Source organism: Haliotis cracherodii, unplaced genomic scaffold (genome assembly GCF_022045235.1).
Source record: "Haliotis cracherodii isolate W230 unplaced genomic scaffold, xgHalCrac1.p SCAF_13, whole genome shotgun sequence".
In the NCBI taxonomy this organism is placed as follows: Eukaryota; Metazoa; Mollusca; class Gastropoda; order Lepetellida; family Haliotidae; genus Haliotis; species Haliotis cracherodii.
In genome coordinates this window covers 5735587-5758523 of record NW_027266268.1, presented here as the reverse complement: position 1 = coordinate 5758523, position 22937 = coordinate 5735587, and the positions used below count along the sequence as shown (strand labels likewise).

General features: G+C 39.2%; 2 protein-coding genes across 2 annotated transcripts in view; one reads left to right on the top strand and one right to left on the bottom strand.

Annotated features, from left to right (window-relative positions):
* LOC139458795 (uncharacterized) overlaps positions 1-258 on the bottom strand; it is a 32162-nt gene extending 31904 nt beyond the window's left edge. The window contains exon 1 of the mRNA XM_071240213.1: positions 94-258. Coding sequence (XP_071096314.1) covers positions 94-180 — 87 coding nt within the window. The 5' untranslated portion in view covers positions 181-258. The remainder of the gene's footprint in view (positions 1-93) is intronic.
* Positions 259-582: 324 nt separating this feature from the next.
* On the top strand, positions 583-21362 carry LOC139458794 (tetratricopeptide repeat protein 16-like). The gene is made up of 14 exons (XM_071240211.1): positions 583-670; positions 3338-3760; positions 4892-4918; positions 9324-9493; positions 10221-10455; positions 10853-10953; positions 11756-11885; positions 14500-14714; positions 15206-15453; positions 16530-16681; positions 17187-17279; positions 18295-18497; positions 19155-19329; positions 20263-21362. Exons 2-14 carry the CDS (start codon positions 3401-3403, stop codon positions 20467-20469), a joined length of 2316 nt encoding a protein of 771 aa, XP_071096312.1. The 5' UTR covers positions 583-670; positions 3338-3400; the 3' UTR covers positions 20470-21362.
* The last annotated feature ends 1575 nt before the right edge of the window (positions 21363-22937 follow it).

The following is a 22937-nucleotide window of genomic DNA, read 5'->3' as shown; positions in this document are numbered from 1 at the left end:
GTTGACGATTGGTCATTTATACTGTGGTGATCAACTGATCGGCATAGCCACATACTCTGTTTTGATCGAAAACAGAACAAACTCTAAGCTCACCTTTGCAGCAATAACCCTGATTTCATCACATTGGTCTATCAGGTCATCGTTTAGGTTTAAATCCCCCTCATCTTCAATGTCTTCCATGTCTGTGGCAAAAGAATGAAGAAAATCCTCTTTACAATAAAAACTGACGCCTAATAAGTTTACATCGGAACATGTTATCCGCCATGATAGCGCTTCAAGCACTAATTCCTGAGCCCTTTAGTAACGGCACATTTCATTGGCTCATTAAAAACATCGCTTTTAACATATCAATTTAGTTTATTCTGGTGTTGCAAATCTATTTTCCATTTTTTATTTGAGTCTGTTTGTAACGGAAAAATCAACTATATCAAATCAGCATTAGAACAAACTATTTCATAGCTAATTTCTTTAAAATCGTATATTACTCAATGACCCAAATCCCCTGTTAACCAATCAAAATACATTTTACATCGTGTCCGTTTCAAAGAAACCGGAAGTTCCTTCTCCATGGAAATGTGTAAACAACAAGGCGTCAAGACGGAAATGTATCGTGACTTGTGAACTTGTCCCACCATGTAGCAATCGCATGGAAATAATGAAACAATAAAAGGTACAGAAAATACACCTTTCACTTTCTGATGATTTTGATATTGTGGAGAATATATTTGTTTGATTTCTAATTGTTGAACCGTAAATTAATTTGATTTTAGATCTTGATCTGGGCCTAGATCTAACTAAAGATACTAAATTTAGACCTAACAGAATTTTGTGTTTCATTGACTGAAGTCTTGTGAAGTCAAATTACTTTCTGACGTAATTGTCATTTGTCAAACGTTTTTCATGTTTAGGGACTTGACCAAAGTACGGCAAATAAGTTAGATTAGCCTAGTTGACTACACTACAGTGACTTGCTCCCAGTTATGGTTGGTGATACAGTTTATAGTATGTTCTTTTCATTGGGATTGAACAAAAACATAGAAGTAGATCTAAATAGATGTGCATATAACAGTTAATTCATCCATATACAAACCAGAATGCAGAATAATGGACACATTCTGTCGCTTTGGTAACGAAAGTGCACGAGCTCATTTCTTAGTGAACAGTTTCTAAGTTTTTTAGGGGTGAAGGCTAAAACGGCACCTAAGCAAAACGTCATTTTTTGTCGCCTTGATAAAATAACTTTGGAGTTGGATGGCTTGCCTCTCACACAACACCTTGAATCAAATGCTTTCGTAAGTAAATGTAATGTTTATTATCAAAGTAGATACAAAATACAACAAAGTAGATACAAGTTATGTGTTTGCTGAAATGTGGCACCGATTGATGTCACTGATGAGGTTGTCACACATCATGATGTAAATTCTATTTTCAAGTACTTTTTCAATGTCGATGTCCATTTTTTTATGTTTATGGATTGCATTGATATTCAATTTCAATGTTTATTCATATTAAACCTTACAAAACCAGGGTAATTCATCCTGTTTATTATGAGCTTTTCGCCATATTTCTAGTATATTGAACGTGTTGCCTGCAGGTTTATTAGTAGCATCAAACAAACGTGGCGGATGGGTGTCTGGTATAATGCAAGTGTACCCATATACCATTTCATGTATTGCTTGTTGTCCACAGACATCTCATTGTCCAAATATTTTTTTGTCATGTCTATGAAAACATTTATAAAACTTAACCAAATGTAACATTAACTTATAACTTAAATTATCAAGAGAACAATGGATGAAATATGAAATGTCCAAGTCTCTACAGACAATATTTAAGTGAACAATATGTACAGTGATCGATAATCTCGAATCCCCTAAGCCTATATATACACTTTTGATTTCTTATTCTGCAGATTCCACTCTTAAATTCTTTCATAGATAAGTAGACTTAGATGTTACTCAAATTTGGAGGCACTAGAACACTGGCATACTTTATGAATTATATGTGAATTTTTATGCAGAATTTCTGCAGATTATAAACATTTTGATGATACCATGGTAATTGTTTACTAATTAGCATTAGACAAGTTAACTGTTGGAAGAACTAGTAAATGAGTTAGACGAATTTAATGTAGGAACAACAGGTAACATTTCCCTGTGCATGGTAATGATTGTGTAGAGGGAAACTCAGATAATTTTTTGTAGTGAAAATAAAATTTAATTTCTGACCCTGACAAGCAGTAAGAAACAGTTCACCAAAGTATCAATGCATTGCCTTTCATTTCACACTAACATATGTTTTGTAAGGCCATGTATACATGGGGAATATATGTTATTTGGTAACAAAACTAATTGCAAAATATTCTTCTGATTGTATATACAACAGTTGGTAGTTAAAATGAATCAGGTCTACTTAATTTGTTTGTTTTGCACCTCTCGTCATTCCAACTGGTGGTGGAATACGGTTGCTTAACACATGTAACAGGTGTTTATTTTCATGCCTATTACCTCGCTACTAATATTATTGTATAAGCTAGGGTATTGTTATAATTCTATGTGCACGATCAGTTTTATTTTTTGTGTAGACAAAGTTTAGTATAAATTCAGTGTTAAACATGACCACTGGTCTGTTAGGTTGAGACAAGCAACTATCTGGAAGGGCAAGTTCAGTCTGCAACTTTAGCCACTAGTCCAAAGCCTGAGTCTAGTAAAATTCTGTTCAGTTTAGTACACTCAGCTGATAATAGTCCATATGATAACACTAAAATCTAATGAATCCATCTTCGGACTAGTAGACGCAAAAGTTACTGGGACAGCCTGCAAGTTGTTTCCTTATGTAGGTTACAGAAACCACTAGCCTGGACTGACCTGTGGACTAGCGGAATTATACTCATGGTGTCTATCCCTAATACGGTTATGTTTAAATCATTGCGATGAAAACATTATTGTAAAGAGTGAAAAGATTAGAGGATATCTTCTGATATCAGGTTATTATATTCAGTGGTATCATCTGACTCTGAGACTAGATACTTTGTCTTTAAGCTAATTCAACCTATTGTTCCATTGTTTTAGTGGTTGTAAACCAGGCCTTAGAAACATGACATCATGACATTGCTTTGTCACAAATAATTTGAGATAACATCATCCATTGTTCATCATATCACAGCAGATTTTGTGTGATGAAGAAAGGTTGGCTTAAGCGATATCACTTTACGTGACAAACAAATATTTTATTGAATTTTATTTTGCGAAAGGAGTGTTGAAAGATAATTCATTTGGGACTGAAAATCCATAATTTCACATTGCTCAAACTTATTATGTAATTTCATTGCTTTCAGTGATTTTGGGGGAATGGAAGCCTCAGGAGGCTGAAGTGTTCATCATCAGAAACAAACTTGAAGATGTCGACCACCATTAAACCTTCCGATGGAGAGAAGGGGGCCCCCGGGGGTGGCTCCCAGAGTAAGAGTTCTCACAAGAAATCTGAATCTGTCGGTGGTGAAATGCAGGGTTACGTACACGAACCTAAGAATGTCAACGTCCACCAGTTCTACCCAGTACTGGAACATACCTTCACGAAGAGCGCCAGCAGGTTTGCCGAGGAACAGCAGCACCAGATGGAGGTTGCCATTAAACAGTTTGTTGAGGAGGAGAACGGGGGTGGCATGAGGGCAATCACAAGTGGCGGGGATGATGGGGAAGATGCTGATGGAGGGGAGCTCCAGGCTGATGCCAACAACTGTGCCGAAAATGACCCCCAGGTAATTATGATCCATATTGCCTTTGACGAATATAAAACATATACACTGAAGCAATTTCACCAGACAAATGATTCTCTATTGTTTGTTCATGAAATGAATTCAAGACACCAGGCCTCAAAGTTTGATATACTTATTGGGAGACACCTAGCTCCTAATGTTAGTTTCCTGAGCAGTGTTTAAACAGCCAACACAATTTCACTAATTTACTCAAGGAGCAAAATTATTAATGAAGTAATAATCAGTCCTTCAGTAAGGTTTATTTTTCACTCATAATACAGTGAAGGAATATAACTGTTGGTCCAACCAACAGAGCTGGTTTATAGCATTCAAGTTGCAAATTGAATTGTAGAAATTGGGAATGATAGTCTGATATTTGATAGTCATTAAGGGGATTTTGCTTGAGGAAATCTGGAGGCAATCTGGAGGAAATCTCAAGGCTTCATGACAAGAAGTCACTTTGCAGCTTCATGATAAGTCATCACGGTCATAGAGGTCAAGTTCATAATTTGGTCGCAAAACCAAGGGCTGGATGGATGCTAGATTAGACATGTTAGGATGTAGTAATGTACATGATGTATATTTTATCAATTTTCTGTGATCTTTTCCCCTAAATCATGGTTAAAAATAATTTGTCCTCAGGTTTGCAAAACATTTAATTCGGTCACTAACTATGATGGATGTTCTAAAAAATATGGTGGTTTGATTAAAAATGTTGTTTAGTTCCTCTTTTTAGAGAAACAGTATTAATGTCTTGAAGTTCTGGCTGAAAATATATCTGTTGCAAACAAATCTCTGTGGCCCCTCCCTCCAGAATATTACATAAACTCCCTAAACTTCATTGTTTTTGAGGGGGCACAGGTGAGCCAGTCGTCAGAGGTGCCACAATTCGCTGTGCAAAGTTGCGTCCCTTGGGCATGTCAGAAACCTGTGATCTGAAACTCTGGTTCATCCCAATTATGTTTCTAGATTTGTCAGAAATACCCAAGCTCTTGGGTTTCACCATTTTGGTAAACATCTGAGACCTGCATCTTCCTCCCACATTAAGCTGACAGCATTAAACCTGCCTCACTCACTCATTGTTTATGAAGCTTTAAGTTATTGAATGATACATGTGAGTTGAACTGATTGCAGCTGTTCCGTGCTATTTGGGGCAAGAAGGTAGGTACTGTAGAAAGCCAAGTGTACAGACAGTCATTGGCCAAAATTAAGTAATTTCGCTTACTGTAATTCTCCATGCTACCTATGATACATTTATTTCAAAGTTGCAAAAATAATTTATTTCCAAGCTTTGTTTCACTAATTTTTGCATGTATGTAGACGCTGCTTGAATTATTTTCAGGGTAGATTTAACAACATACTTGTATGTAGCCAGCAGGGCTTGCTTCTTTTAAAAGTTACTGGCTCTTCTCCAAACAAACTGGCCTACAACTAAATGGGGGGCACATGTGTCCCAGTCGTCTAAGGCGATAATACAATTAAAAATATTAAACATACACGGAGAAGGGGTGAAATTTTGACTGGCCAGACAGGCCATCTACTTTACGTTGTAATGGGCCACCAGACTAGCAGTTAAGTCGACCCCTGTTTTTTTATATTTTAAACACGTCAGCAATAGTGAACCAGTGAACACTGATGAAATTCACAACGGAACACATGATTTTGGCTAAGTTCACAGGATGTGGCAAAGTGAGAAGAAATTTAATGGATATGTAAACATAAATACTGAATCAATGTACAAGCAAAAAAATTTAGATTTGGTTTAGAAATGAGATCTTGAAAACTATTTGTGCTACATTGACTGGAGAATTACATTTGGAGAACTCGCTTATGGCCAATGACAACTGATGTTCCACTGTGTGCTGTAGTAGTGAGTGTATAGATGTACAAAAATATATATATAGCATGCGAACGATGTGTTATGTATCACGACACTACAGTGGGATGATGATGCTGATATTATTCATATTAAGATAAATCAAATCCAGATCTACTAGCCTGAACATTTCTGTTGATTTTAATGTTATTTTTAGCATATCAGTAACTGAGCTTACCTGTCCAACAGAATTTTACTAGACTCAGACTTCGGACTAGTGGATAAAGTCGCAGACTGCAGACTTATTCTGCCTGGTTTATGCAGTCCTCTATTATACAGAGTTTCTATCTCTATTCTCTCACAATAAATACACTAGACCCTCGTGCCTCGTGCCATGGAGATTGTGACATCACTTCCAAAACGAAGTAGTGGTGGAGAATGGGTCTAAGGTAATTATTACCAATGAATTGTGATATGATACACTACAGGATAATTAAGGATTTTTCACAGTTTTTACTCTTTTTCCTTGAAACAAGATTAAGGCCACACGTTTTTAATTTTATGTTTCACAGATTTATTCCAGCTTTTCCATACAAGGTTGGTTGAAGTAAGAATAAAAATAAACAGCTATGTCAATCATTTATATATTTATGTGAAAGTCTTTCTGATGTGGAGTTAAAACTGCATTGGCTTCTCGGATCACTGATAGTGATGTAGACATGGAATTTATTTATCACCTTTTATAGTGTACAAGAGGGTCTATGTTACTAGAGGGAGACATAACAGAAATAAATAGTTTTATGTGTAATTTATTCTTTTCCAGCTGCTTTCAGTAGGGTGGTGGGCCCGTGAAATGAAAAATAAAAAATGTGTGGCCAAAACATTCAGAATTTTTTCATAATGAAACAAAATATAATCCTTGTAGACCACCTCCACATTGTTATCCATCCTTACAACAACATGTAAAATAATTCTTGTAAACTTAGCATGCTTATGCCTGACTTTCAAATACCTAGTAATTGTGCATCTGCATTCAACTTTATACAGATTTGATGGAAGACTTTAGTAGTTACCAGATTTTACTGTACCTCAGTTGTGTCCCTGATTATGATCCTTGTTTTGTGAGCACCTCACTGATGTGTGTGGGTTGCAGAAAAAGGAGTAAAAACATCCAAGACCTGCATCACTTTGGACATTCCTCCCACACAAGCTGACACACTGTGCCATACATGAAATATTGTTCAAAGCCGTGTTAAACTCAATTCACACACTTACAGTTGAATAGCCCGGGCATGTCGAGCTGCCACCTATTTCAAGCATGGTCATTCTGTTACTGTATTCGACGTAATAAGCGCCCCGCTCTAATAAGCGCCCACGGTGACATTTGCTGATATATTAGCTGGTGAACAATCCCAATTAGCACCCCTTCCGATTGATCAATGTACACAAGACTAATTTATTCGCTTATAATACGTAGTCGTGTGCTATATGCACCCTTAATTATGGGCAATAAAATTCTGGAAAAATATATCTGTCGTACATAAACATTTCAGGCTGTCAGCATAACCATGAAATTTATCTTTCAACTCTGTTTTTTTCACCAAAATAATATTCTAATAAGAGCCCCCTATTTCTAATTTTGAGAATGCCCTGGGCGCTTATTATGTCAAATACGGTATCTTTGTTGACCATTTCCACTGAACAGTCTGTGTCCTTAAACCTGTAAACGTAGTTAAACCATAATAATGCAACCATGCCTATTTTCTGATTGAAATATTTTGACCTAGATGTGATCTGTAGCCAGTGATGTATCTGTGTGTTCTGTCTAGAAGTGGTAGCCATAACTTCTTACACAAATATGTCTGTTTTATGTATAATGGATTGTTGAAAAAATACTTCTTCTTTCTCATAATTATTTCAAGTCAAAGTTGTTTTTGGACCAGATTCAAACTTTTTGCACACATCTGGCCCATCTCCCACAAATGGTCATTTGGTACATTAGAAATCCAGTTGATGTTTACAGATTTTGTAACTAACAAAATGAATTGTTACAAAACAACCTTTCTCCATACCCTAAAAGCTTTGAAAAAAAGTATCAAGAAACTAGACTATTTTTGTAATGGCCTAAACAGCTCTGTGCGTTATTATTCACCATTTTGTTTTGGACATTTTGAACCGCCCTGATTATGTTTCTAGGTTTGTCAGCACCATACCTGTGCTCGTGGGTTTCACCGAAGTGGTAGACCTTCGGTGACCTGTATCACTTCAGGCTTTTCTCATACATCAAGCTGACATGCTGTGATATAACTGAAATACTGTTTAAAGCGGCGTTGAACCCAACTCACTTACTCTTCAAAGTCGCACCATTAGTTTTGACTATGATATTATCACATAATTATGCACAGTTTGTTTGAATTCCACTATGGGAATGAACACAAATGAAGATAATATTAGTCACATGAACATGATGAATTCTGAAATTTTTGTATTCCAATTTGGGAGTTTCTAGTAATTTGCTGCAGACTTGGGGCAGAATGTCTGCCTGTGAGTAGATCTAGAAAAGTCCTTGTAGTGACTGTTGTTTTGTGTTTGACTGTTGTAATGTTTCAGAAATGGTGCATGTTGTATGTGCTGTAGTCAGTTGGGGACACGGGTGGCCCAGTCGTCTAAGGCGCTGCGATTAGCTGTGCAGAGTTGCGTCCCTTGGGCACGCCAGAAACCTATGATTGTGGGATCGAATTACGTTTCTAGGTTTGTCAGCACCATACCTGAGCTCGTGGGTTTCACCGAAGTGGTAAACGTCTGAGACCTGCATCACTTCAGGCTTTCCTCCCACATTAAGCTGACACGCCGTGATATAACTGGAATACTGTTAAAAGCGGCGTTAAGCCCAGTTCACTCACTTACTCACTCACTGTAGTCAGTGTAATGAACACCTTTCGTGTTTGAGCAGTTCAGAAACTCAGGTGATTGGGTGGATGTCATTTATTTTATTTACTGATATTTATGCATAGTTCATTCCAGAACAGTAAATACATGGTTGCAGTTTCTTGTAGGGTCAGATTGTTTAGGTGGGTTTATGGGTATTGATAGTAAAAGATATGGTTAAAGGTACAAAAAAATATTTATAAAATATATATAGATCCTTGTATATGTCCTCATAAACATGATAAATCTAAACTCTGACCAGTTTATCACATGGTAATACTGATTTATCGCTGATATATATAAAATCTTAGAAATCTTTTGGATTGTTTTTATTGTCAATCGATTGTTACTGGATATGGTATAAAAAAAATGTTTTTTTTCTTTTGAATTTTCAATATTAAGGTTGGTGTATTCTTAAACTAGTAATGGAGGTTTGGTTCATGAATATGCATGAATTTCACAAAAAGGTCCTGTGGTTTGCAAACAAGAAACCAATTGTTAAATGGCCAAAGCACCATTCCACACAGTGATGTTAACACAAAGACATTTGTAATTCCTGCGTACGTTATCATGGCACTAGGATTGCTTATTGGATTAGGCATCTGGTTATGACAGTTACTTTTGTGGTGGGGTAGTCTTGTGTTTAAAGCGTTTGTTCACATGCCCAAAGCCTGGGTTCAATTTTCCACATGGGTACAATGTGTGGATCCCATTTCTAGCGTCCCCTGCCTGGATACTGCTGGAATATGCTAAAAGCGTCGTAAAACCTGACTCACTGACAGTGTTTTGTTGTTGACAATGAGTCTTCCTTCCCATGTTCAGCCCGAGCCCCAGCCCGAGCCGGGTGTGTTCTCCACCGCAGTGGATGAGGAGACGCTGGAGGCAGCGATGGCCAGGAACAAAAGTATCTTCACCACAGAAGAGTGGCAGACGGAGTCGAAACCCGCAACGCCCAGCGGGGGACAGATTCTCAGTGACAGGGCCGATGAACAGTGAGTTGGTGGGGCAGCAGGAGTTATGATTTAATTTGTTTGGGGTTTTTTCATCAAGTTTTGAATGTTATTATTTTTGAAAGGTGTATTGAGGAAATAAATAGAGGGTATTTGTCTTTACTTATCAGATAACATGTTTATATCTTCGTGTGACCTGTCAAAGTTGACATTTTTATGAGTGACACAGCCATGAGAATGTCACAAGAAAAAGACATTTTCCATCCTTGTTAATTAGCAGAGAGAAGACATAAGCAGTTAGTATGAGTCAGGATAAGTATAAATGATATTTTTACCATAATAAATTCATTTTGCATTGCTGTCTGACAGTGGAACGTCATTGAACTGCTTTCGGAAACATACTTGACAGTTTTAGTTATCTCACTGCACAGCCATGTAAAGAAACAAACTGGTTAAAAACTAGACGTAATTTAAGATGATAGAAAAGGACAAAGTTATCTCTAAGTTCATGCAAACTGGTTGTGTTTGAGATGATGGACAACAAAGCTTTACAATTCCTAAATTACCTCCCTTTGTGAACGAAAGTCAGATTGTTGCTTACGAAATTTAACAAGTTATAGACCTAGATATATAAAACATTTTTTAAATGTTGTTAATATACTATAAAACTAATAAATAAATAACTCATTATGTTTTCAATGGTACCCAGGTCTGAATAATCTAATTCCACTGATGACCTGTTTATCACTGAAGTATTCCTCTTGTGTAGTTTAAACAGGTCCGAGGAGTTGAAGAAGTCTGGGGACCACGTGGCAGCCATCAAGTGTCTGACGAAGGCGATCGGCCTGATGCCGGATAACTCAGTGTTTTACATACAGCGGGCCGAGAACTATGTCCAGCTGTGTGACTTCCAGTCCGCTGTCCTCAACTACAAGAAGGCATGCCTCCTGGTACCCAGCAATGAGAAGATCTACAGTCGGCTGGCGTTCCTCTACTACTTTCAGGTGAGCTATACTCCACTACTTCCAGGTGAGCTATAGTTGTTCTGGACCCCGGCAACAGGGTGTTCTACGGTCGTCTGGCGTTCCTGTACTACTTTCAGGTGAGCTATTCTAGTTCTGGACCCCGGCAACAAGGTATTCTACTGTTGGCTGGCATTCCTCTACCACTTCCAGGTGAGCTATAGGTGTTCTAGACCCCGGCAACAAGGTGTTCTAGTGTCGGCTGGCGTTCCTCTACTACTTCCAGGTGAGCTATCGTAGTTCTGGACCCCGGCAACAAGGTGTTATAGTGTCAGGTGGCGTTCCTCTACTACTTCCAGGTGAGCTATAAAAGTTCTCAGGGCTGTCCGTATTCTCCAAGTGTTCCCAGATGAAGACTGACCACTGTCCACTGTTTTAGGGCCAAATGTTGTTTGACCAGCACCTGTATGCAGAGGCCCTCGAGTCCTTCTCCAGGGCGGCCGAGATGAAGCCTGACAACATCGGCTACCACATCAGAAGGTGAGTATGTCAACAGAACATGATGCCTGGCTATCAGGACAGAGACTAGGGCCTTTGACATATACCTTGGAAGATATGGAACCATGAGATAATGTCTACCTGTATTCCATTACTGCATTATAAAAATTAAGAAAACAATCAGTCTAACTTTAATTTCTAATTGAGTTACCTAGTTTGAATTTTGGTTGTTTTTACAGGAATAAAATGTAGGCGACTGTTGCAGTCTGCAACTTTTAGCCACTCTGTCTGAGTCAGAGAGTAACATTGTCTGAAATCAGAGAGTAACAGTGTGTGAAGTCAGAGAGTAACAGTGTGTGAAGTCAGAAAGTAACATTGTCTGAACTCAGAGTAACATTGTCTGAAGTCAGAGAGTAACTGTGTGTGACGTCAGAGAGTAACATTGTCTGAACTCAGAGTAACATTGTCTGAAGTCAGAGAGTAACATGGTCTGAAGTCAGAGAGTAACAGTGTGTGAAGTCAGAGAGTAACATTGTCTGAAATCAGAGAGTAACAATGTCTGAAGTCAGAGAGTAACATTGTCTGAAGTCAGAGAGTAACATTGTCTGAAGTCAGAGAGTAACATTGTCCGAAGTCAGAAAGTTACATTGTCGGAAGTCAGAGAAACAATGTCTAGGTCAGATAGTAACATTGTCTGAAGTCAGAGTAACATTGTCTGCAGTCAAAGAGTAATCTCTGCCAGTAGAAGGTTATATTTTAACAAATATTTTAATGGTCGAAGAGACCAGTTTAGGCTCAGATTTTGAGACAGAGTGTTGTTGTAATATGCTGACATGTGTTGCAGTATCTCCTGTTTGGCGGCGCTGCAGCGTCATGGAGAGTGCCTGGCATTGGTCAACAAACGGCTGGAGATGGACAACACCAACGCAGACCTCTACATCATGAGAGCCAGGTTGCATGAGATGTTCAGAAACGTGAGTATTGACGGACATTCGGTAAAAAAATACATTACTGAAATAAAGGTCACAGTCTGCCATAAAAGTCAGATGTTACGAATAAAGTATGCAGTATTACGAATAAATGAATAATGAAACTCAATATACAAAACAAATGTCAGTGAACAACGTTGATACATCATGCAGATAGATAAGAAAAGATGTGATATAAAACAAAGAACAATGTCTGCTAAATATACAAAATAGATGTCAATGAACAACGTTGATACTTCATGTAGATAGATAAGAAAAGATGTGATATAAAACAAAGAACAATGTCTGCTAAATATACAAAATAGATGTCAATGAACAACGTTGATACATCATGCAGATAGATAAGAAAAGATGTGATATAAAACAAAGAACAATGTCTGCTAAATATACAAAATAGATGTCAATGAACAACGTTGATACTTCATGTAGATAGATAAGAAAAGATGTGATATAAAACAAAGAACAATGTCTGCTAAATATACAAAACAGATGTCAATGAACAACGTTGATACTTCATGTAGATAGATAAGAAAAGATGTGATATAAAACAAAGAACAATGTCTGCTAAATATACAAAACAGATGTCAATGAACAACGTTGATACTTCATGTAGATAGATAAGAAAAGATGTGATATAAAACAAAGAACAATGTCTGCTAAATATACAAAATAGATGTCAATGAACAACGTTGATACTTCATGTAGATAGATAAGAAAAGATGTGATATAAAACAAAGAACAATGTCTGCTAAATATACAAAACAGATGTCAATGAACAACGTTGATACTTCATGTAGATAGATAAGAAAAGATGTGATATAAAACAAAGAACAATGTCTGCTAAATATACAAAACAGATGTCAATGAACAACGTTGATACTTCATGTAGATAGATAAGAAAAGATGTGATATAAAACAAAGAACAATGTCTGCTAAATATACAAAACAGATGTCAATGAACAACGTTGATACTTCATGTAGATAGATAAGAAAAGATGTGATATAAAACAAAGAACAATGTCTGCTAAATATACAAAACAGATGTCAATGAACAACGTTGATACATCATGCAGATAGATAAGAAAAGATGTGATATAAAACAAAGAACAATGTCTGCTAAATATACAAAACAGATGTCAATGAACAACGTTGATACTTCATGTAGATAGATAAGAAAAGATGTGATATAAAACAAAGAACAATGTCTGCTAAATATACAAAACAGATGTCAATGAACAACGTTGATACTTCATGTAGATAGATAAGAAAAGATGTGATATAAAACAAAGAACAATGTCTGCTAAATATACAAAACAGATGTCAATGAACAACGTTGATACTTCATGTAGATAGATAAGAAAAGATGTGATATAAAACAAAGAACAATGTCTGCTAAATATACAAAACAGATGTCAATGAACAACGTTGATACTTCATGTAGATAGATAAGAAAAGATGTGATATAAAACAAAGAACAATGTCTGCTAAATATACAAAACAGATGTCAATGAACAACGTTGATACATCATGCAGATAGATAAGAAAAGATGTGATATAAAACAAAGAACAATGTCTGCTAAATATACAAAACAGATGTCAATGAACAACGTTGATACTTCATGTAGATAGATAAGAAAAGATGTGATATAAAACAAAGAACAATGTCTGCTAAATATACAAAACAGATGTCAATGAACAACGTTGATACATCATGCAGATAGATAAGAAAAGATGTGATATAAAACAAAGAACAATGTCTGCTAAATATACAAAACAGATGTCAATGAACAACGTTGATACATCATGCAGATAGATAAGAAAAGATGTGATATAAAACAAAGAACAATGTCTGCTAAATATACAAAACAGATGTCAATGAACAACGTTGATACATCATGCAGATAGATAAGAAAAGATGTGATATAAAACAAAGAACAATGTCTGCTAAATATACAAAATAGATGTCAATGAACAACGTTGATACTTCATGTAGATAGATAAGAAAAGATGTGATATAAAACAAAGAACAATGTCTGCTAAATATACAAAACAGATGTCAATGAACAACGTTGATACATCATGCAGATAGATAAGAAAAGATTGGATATAAGACAAAGAACAATGTCTGCTAAAGAATTCCTGTGCACATAAAAGGACCCCAAAACATTAATATTCACAATAAAGAACGCCAGCTCTGCAGGTTGTGCAACATTCTGAGTTATATTGGCTTATTCTGCTGTGTATAGGATACATACATGCAATCTGTGATCCGGGTTGGAACAATAGGTCTTCAGCAACCTATGCTTGCCATAAAAGGCGACTATGCTTGTTGTAACGGGATCAGGTGGTCAAGCTCACTGACTTGGTTGATGCATGTCATCATATCCCAATTGCATGGATCGGTGCTCATGATGTCAATCACTGGATTGTCAGGTCCAGATTATTACAGACGGCCGTCATATAACTGGAATATTGCTGAGTGCGGCGTTAAACAACAAACAAACAAAACATGCAATCTGCAACACAATGCAGAGGTGCACAAGTTATGGTAGACGCTATTACTGCAATGTATATTGATGTGTTCATGTTTGTGTTCCAGACGACTCTGTGTTACTACGATGTGAAAGATGCCCTGGCCCTGGACATGGAGCATCCTGAAGCCCAGATGATGATGGCCGCCCTGGAGCATCGAGCAGACGACAACAAGAAACAGGCCATGCATCTGAACGTCCTCAGCAAACACAGGGAGGCTCTACAAAAAATTTCCATCGCCATAGAAACGAACCCCTCGGTTGCCGGGTACCATGTCTTAAGGTAACATTCCATCCATATCACAATGACCTTTTATTAATTATCAAGCATGGGGTACTGGGCTCTATTCTGCTGAGGCATCCTCACAGGGAGATTTTATTGGGGACCTATTCTGCCCTGGAATCCCCCCAGGGAGACAAGCATGATGCACTGGGGATCTATTCTGACCTGAAATCCTCACAGGGAGACAAGCATGTTATACTGGGCGCTATTCTCCCCTCATTTACCAACAGGGAGACAAGCATGGGCTACTAGGGACCTATTCTCACCTGGAATCCCTACAGGGAGACAAGCATGGGCTATTAGGGACCTATTCTCACCTGGAATCCCTACAGGGAGAGAAACACAAGAAACTGGGCACCTATTTTGCCCTGGCTCGTGAAGAGATGAAGCCTGAGATGAATTGCTCTGTTTGGTTTTGTAAGTTTTGTTCTGTTTGTCAATATTTTATTTTTGTACCTTTTTCCAACACCATGCTTTTGATTGTACTTCAGAGGAGCTCTGCATAGGAAGCTTCACGACTTCAACGCGGCCATAGATGACTTCCTGTTGGCGCTGGACAAGTGTGATCACGATGAAAGCAATCCAGTGTACGCCGACTCACAGCGACAGCTGCTGTTGACTTACAATGACTTTGCTGTGGAGTGCTTCACCAAGGGTTTCTATGATGAGGCCATCATTCTTCTGAACAAGGCCATAAAGGGAGAGAAGAATGAGAAAGGACTCTACATCAACAGGGGAGGTAAGCAAGGACTTCAAACTGAAGCAAATTGCAATCTCATTAAAATCTGTGCTCGCTACTACCACACATCCGGTTACATGTCAGAATGACCTTTCCCAAAAGTTGACTGACCAATGAAATGACTAACAGGAAGTCAACATTAGGCAAAAAAAGCACCTTTCTTTGAGCTTTACTGCCCTTCTTTCAAACTAGAGATTTCAATTCCAGACAATGTATGGAGATATATTTTGACAATGTTCTCAGTTCAAAATTTGAAAACTGAACAAAAGAAACTCAAACTTAGAGCGTCAGACTATTGAAACAGTACTAATTTTTACCTTATCCTGACTCAAACTAGTTGCTAATCTCTTCTCATTTCTGGAAGAGCCCATATGCTTGCCATAAGAGGCGACTATGCTTGTCGTAAGAGGCGACTAACGGGATCGGTTGGTCAGGGTCGCTGACTTGATGTATGTCGTATGGTATCCCAATTGCGTAGAACGATGCTCATGATTGGTCCAGACTCTATTCTTTACAGACCGCTGTCATATAGCTGGAATATTGCTGAGTGCAGCATTAAACAAAAAACAAACAAAACAAACATACAAACATTGCTGAAAGGTAGTGGAAACGTCCTGTGCTGTGTTCCCAGAGAACAGAAAAGCATCTCACCTGAACGCACCCCTGTCCCGCACAGGCGCACTGGAACCATGTGACCAATTGACTCATCAATCGTTACTCTCTCATTTTTGTGCCGAGTTAGTTGTAATTTATTTTCTATGTCTCTGTGTAATCTGAACCATCCTATCGAAATTAACCCTTTTCAATATTTGTTGGGGTCAGATTACATTCTTGTATCATCCATTCATCATATCTAACAGTTATTTTGTGGATTTGGCTTTAGCAGGTCTTCTTCTTCTCCTCCTCCTCCTTCTTCTTCTTCAAAGTCACTGCCACGCGCACTATATATTCATTACCTGAGAACCAATTCTTTTATTTTTCAAGCCGTATTACCAGACTGTGCAATGTTAAAGAAATACTGGAACAACAACCACTTTCAGATTTGGAAAATATAAAAATTATGCTGTACATTTCAGACTGTTTCTTCAAGCAGAATGAGCTGAACTTTGCCCTGCAGGACTACCACCAAGCCATGGAGCTGGACGCCGGCGACCAGGCAACCAAGTCGCGTATCGCCGTCATACACAATGAGTTCGGGGTGGGAGCATACCAGGATAAGAACTATGCTGTAAGTTGTCTCCTCTGTCAATACACAAAGAGTTTGGAGTAAGAGTTGACTGTTGTTGCTGCACACAGCAATATTCCAGCTATATGATGGCAATCTGTAAATGATCGAGTCCAGAAAATCCAGTGATAGACATCATGAGCATTGATCTACACTCCGCGAATTTGACCACCTGATCCTGATAGTCACCTCTTATGACAAACATGGGTTGCTGAAGACCAATTCTAGCCTGGATCGTCATGGATGAAGAGTTAACTGAGAAAGGGCTGTGGTTGTTACAATGTGTGTGACTTCGACATTTTACATAAATTGAGTGGGTGTCATACTGTATCAGCCTTAAGTGTGTCTGGTATCCATAGTCATCCTGTACGAGACCAATTGTTGATGTGTTGATGGTGTGACTTTTTCTACTGTAAACACCAAGGCTGCCATCTTGATAATACAATCCAGTGGCTGAACTGGTTACTGATATTACAGGAACATTTATTCCCCTACATTTTCCTTCCAGGAGTCAGAGGTGAAGTTCACAATGGCTATCCAGTACAACCCTCACGTAGGGCAGTACTACATCGCCCGGGCACGCACCAGGTACATGCTGGAGGTGAGTAAATCAGCCTGCATGATTACAGGGAGATAACTCCATTTGGGCCTTCATGATAACAGGGAGATAACAGGGTACCCACAGTACTACCTTGACCGGTAGTTAATCATGTGACATTTTGTTTAATGACAAAACATCACTATAGCTCAGTGGTTACACTACTGTCGCTAGTGTTCACATTTCTTTCTGACTGATGCACACATTCCTTTTGACTTTTATATATTTTGACGTATATGTTTGAGTAAATATAAAGCTTCAGTCAACTTCAGTGTATGCATGACCAGATCATTTTTATACGTGTATCGGCTGAATCTGCAAGAAAACAAGATGGTGTCTGGTGCGAACATGTCACAGTTCACAGATAAGTTACTGTCATGAAACAGAGGACTTCATAAACTCTAGAGTGAATTTCAATATAGCATAAGGAATGATTACTCTTGACGAGGTCAATATGTGCAAAGAAGGACCCTCGGACCCAACCCCTTCAGCAGTCTGATTGGACCTCAGCCTCAGCCACGAGTAACTATTTGTAAAGTATCACTTGCACGGTGTATCAGATTTTACGATCTAAATGAGCTTGTACACCACTAGACCAAAGATTGAGTGGTTTACACGAACAGTCAGCTCATAAAGTCATCGACTTGTACATTCCACTTGTTACACATGCAACAAATTTGTCATAACAAGTTCACATGTTACAAGACTTATTTATTGGTGAAATATTCGTGAATCAATTGGTCTTGTAACTGCCTTTAGACACTTAGCAGGGTAACTTGAAATAGGAAGTGACAAGCAAGTGGTGTCCCAGCGACATTGTGACGACATGATATCCGTACAAATTGTTTATATTGTTCTTTTCAAGACAGCGACTGGCAACTCAGATAGCGAAATGCTGATGATAATCGCACATCATTAACATTTGTTAATCCTACAGCAGTGAACCGACATCTGTGAGACTCCTATACAACGTCACCATGACAACTCAGCATCTCACACACTGACCCTCTGTCCTCAGAACTCAACTGGAGCTCGCCAGGACCTCATCCTGGGCCTGCTGCTCGACCCCACCAATGAGGATGTGATCTCCATTCTGTCCCGCCTCTTCCCGGGCAAATCTGTGGCCGACGTCGTCAACAGCCCGGTCGCCGATGCCGCCCGCTACACGCTGGAGAATCTTGTAGCCACAGCTTCCCCAATCCGACTCCAACCACTGGACAGGCAAGTGTTGGACAGCACTGTCCTATCTATAGCAATAGTAGCCATTCATGGAGACACAGTTGGCCTAGTCACTTCAGGAACCACAATTTGCTCTGCAGAGTTGTGTCCCTTAGGAGTGTAAGGAAACTATGATAGTGGGTTAGTCTTCCACTTTGCCATGATTATTTTTCTAAAAGAAATGCTGGCTTTGATTGATAAATGTGATTATTTTAGATATCATTTTGTTCATGGCGGGGTAGCCTAGTGGTTACAGCATTTGTTCCTTATGATAAAGACCCAAGTTCGATTCCCCACATGGGTACAATGTGTGAGCCCATTTCTGGTGTCCCTCACCATGATATTGCTGGAATATTGCTAAAGGCAGCGTAAAACCATACTCACTCACTCACTCATATTAGTCAGCTTGTTTAACATTTTTGTTGGTAGTCAAACTCAAATCAACACTGACAATTTCTTTCTTTTTCTGTCTTGCTCTCTGCTTTTTGGCCTTCTGAGAAATTTGTGAATCAAGAAATTAATTTAATCTGCTCTTATTCATGAAATGGGAATTGCACGGTATATGTATTGTAAAACTGTTACATAAGTGTATAGTCCCCCACCTCTCTCCCTCCAAGCCATTGTGTACCATCAGTGATGTAATTCTCAATTCCTCCACAGGTTGCAGGGTGGCCAGACAGTGGGTCAAGACCCCAGGCATGACACACGGGAGGAGGAGCGAGGGTTGTCTCCCCCTGACACCCAGATGTGGCGGCCGGGGGGTGGCATCCCAGCCCTGGCGCTGTGTATTGAGGAGAGAGACTTCAACTTGATGTTTGCCCACAAGAAGAAGAAGGTGAGATCTGTGACTGATCTGTGACGTGTAGCTACCCCTAGATTCCATTCCCACACAGGCAGTCAGTGCTACTCTACTCACCCAAACTTGTGAACATCATTTCCATTAGATTATAGTGTTAATTTATAGATTAGCTCAAGTATTAGAGAGATATTTTGCAAGGCTTAAAACAAGTGGCTGAAGTATGGCTCAAATGTGTAATATCACTGTGTGTCCCCTGTTGTGAAATAGCCGCAGTAATAGCTACAGCAGCACCTCACATCCTCCCTCAATTATACTTGGCTGACTTTAAATTTGATCTTTGGGGGAACACCTTCAGTATCACCAAACCTGTAGCACCATTGGCTGCTCCGTGGTCTCGTGGTAGAGCGTCCGCCGGGAGAGCGGAAGGTCCGGGTTTCGATCCCCGACCACGTCATACCAAAAGACGTTAATAGATGGTACTTGTTGTTACCCTGTCTGGCGCTCGGCATTAAGGGGCTAAAACAAGGACTGGTCGGCTCGGAGTCAGTACACTGTGTCTGAGTGAGGTATTCATGTTAAATTGCGGCATGGTATCTCAGTGGGCTAGCACTATAAATCGGCATCAGTCCGGACTAGTACAAGCAGCCACACACACACACATATGCATGCAAGTCGCTATATAAGTGCAATAATCTTGGACGCGACGTTAAACCCCATTTCACCTCACCTCACCTTATACTTGGCTGATTTTAAATTTGATCATTGGGGGAACATCTTCAGTAGCACAAAACCATCCTCTCTCAATTATACTTGGCTGATTTTAAATTTGATCATTGAGGGAGATGACACTTAAACGTTAATCCAAATTGATTGACATAATTAGTTAGTTAGTTGGTTAATTATAATGGTTAGTTTGTTTATTAGTTATTACTTAGCCAGCTTGTAAACTCATCACTCTTTGTTCTACAGGCGAACACCCGAGTGAAGGACGCGATGTTCAACCGCAAGACCCTCAAGTACAATGGCCCCCGCATGGCCCCCCTGCCTCCCCCTACCTCCCAGCCCCGCTACGGGAGTCTCTCCATCAGGAAGCATCATGTCGTCACCCCGGAACTCGGCCAGCAGAAGGGGTACTCCTGGCGGACATTTAGCCTGGGTGTTGGAACACAGAACTGATGTTACAATAATGGATATGTGCCTTCATCATCAAAACCTATTTATGTGTGATATTGTTGGGGGGGGTCTTGTTAAATGTTGAATGAAACTGACAAAAATAATTTGATTCAGCTGCTTACTCTGATGCCCTGTCCTGCTAAACCTGATTTGAGAAACCTTGAAAAATGTTTAACTGCATATGAAGTTGTAAAAATGGCCAAATAACAGAATCATCTGTTGGACAATAGAATCCTGTTTTCTGTTGTGCTTCTGAAAGGTGAATGAGTGACAGTTGAGTGACAGGGGTTTCACACTCAGTGACAGGGGTTTCACACTCACTTTAGCTTCATCTTCTTTTGACGAGAGGTTAACAAAGAACATTTTGATAGCCCAGTGCCTTTTTCCTGTTTGATATTTATTATATTTAAAATATATGTTGTGCATGGAGTGATGTCTATCTGCAGAAATACATTACCAATACATCACCAGTACAACATTAATGCAAAATCCAGTATAACACCAATATACCACCAATACATCACAAGTACACCACCAGTACAACACCGGTACAACACCAATACATCACAATACAAGACCAATACATCACCAGTACATCACTGATACAAATGCCAATACATCACAAGTACATCACCAACACAAGACCAATACGAAAGCCTGTACATCACCAATACAAGACCAATACAAAAACCAGTACATCACCAATACAAGACCAATACAAGATCAGTACACCACCAATACATTACCAGAACACCCCCAATACATCACCAGTGCATCACTGATACAAATGCCAATACACCACCAGTACATCACCAACACAAAACCAATACGAAAGCCTGTACATCACCAATACAAGACCAATACAAAAACCAGTACATCACCAATACAAGACCAATACAAGAACCAGTACACCACCAATACATCACCAATACAAGACCATTACACCACCAATACATTACCAGTGCACCACCAATACATTACCAGAACACCCCCAATACATCACCAGTGCACCACCAATACATTACCAGAACACCCCCAATACATCACCAATGCACCCCCAATACATCACCAGAACACCCCCAATACATCACCAGTGCACCACCTATACACCACCAATACAAGACCAGTACACCACCAATACATCACCAGAAACCACCAATACATCACCAGTGCACCACCTATACACCACCAATACAAGACCAGTACACCACCAATACATCACCAGAAACCACCAATACATCACCAGTGCACCACCAATACATCACCAGTGCACCCCCAATACATTACCAGTGCACCACCAATACATCACCAGAAACCACCAATACATCACCAGTGCACCCCCAATACATCACCAGTACACCACCAATACAAACACCAGTACTCCGGCCACAAGCAAGGCACATACTACCCATGTTGATGGTTAGTTCTACAACTTGACATGTTATTTGAATGTTTGTACTTGTCAGCAAGAATCCCAATGTGCTGTACTTCGTCTCCTTATCACATGTGTACCACAATCTGTGCCAAGTTGCCTGTCTATCCATGAAACCCATTCAGGATTCAGGACATAGATTCCGATACCACAACAGTATTTACTTTCATACAATTAAAATGAGTTGAATTTCATGTTTTATTTAGAATTCAACAATTGTTATTTTCACCTTCAGTTCCGCGTTAAAACTTCACTAGTTTTCTGTGACAAGAGAATTATAACCAATATGATCTGTGTACTGAATCAGCCATCAGACTCTTATAGTTATCTCATAAATAACTATTATCCACCATTGCCAAAGTTTCAATATTTGTATTGCCCAATTTTGGTGAAACAAGACAGCAGACTTGGTTATGGTTGAGATAGAGAGCAGACATAGAGAACAGACCAAGTGAGCAGACATAGAGAGCAGACACAGAGAGCAGACATAGAGAGAGATGTCATCTCGCCAGTCTGTCTGACATTCCATGCTTCTCCACCCCCATCTCAAACACAACCCACCCCCTGCAGCATCTGTACATCAGATACACTGTTGCCCAGCTGCCTGATTCTCCACCCCCATCTCAACTAGCACCCCACCCCCTGCAGCATCTGTACATCAGATACACTGTTGCCCAGCTGTCTGATTCTCCACCCCACATCTCAAACACAACCCACCCCCTGCAGCATCTGTACATCAGATACACTGTTGCCCAGCTGTCTGATTCTCCACCCCACATCTCAACTAGCACCCCCACCCCTCCAGGCTCATGTTGTCCCTCAAGACTGTGTTTGTGATATTACAGTAATTATACCACTCAAGTGTTGGTTGAGATATTTCATTATACACCAACCTGGGCACTGTCCTGTACATGTAAATAGAAGGAAATGTAGTAGAGTATTATAGTGGCAATGTATGTAACCCTATACAGTGGAATCTGTCCAAATCGGACTTCAGTGAAAACAAGACTTTTTTCCGGTCCCCTCGATTCTTTGATAA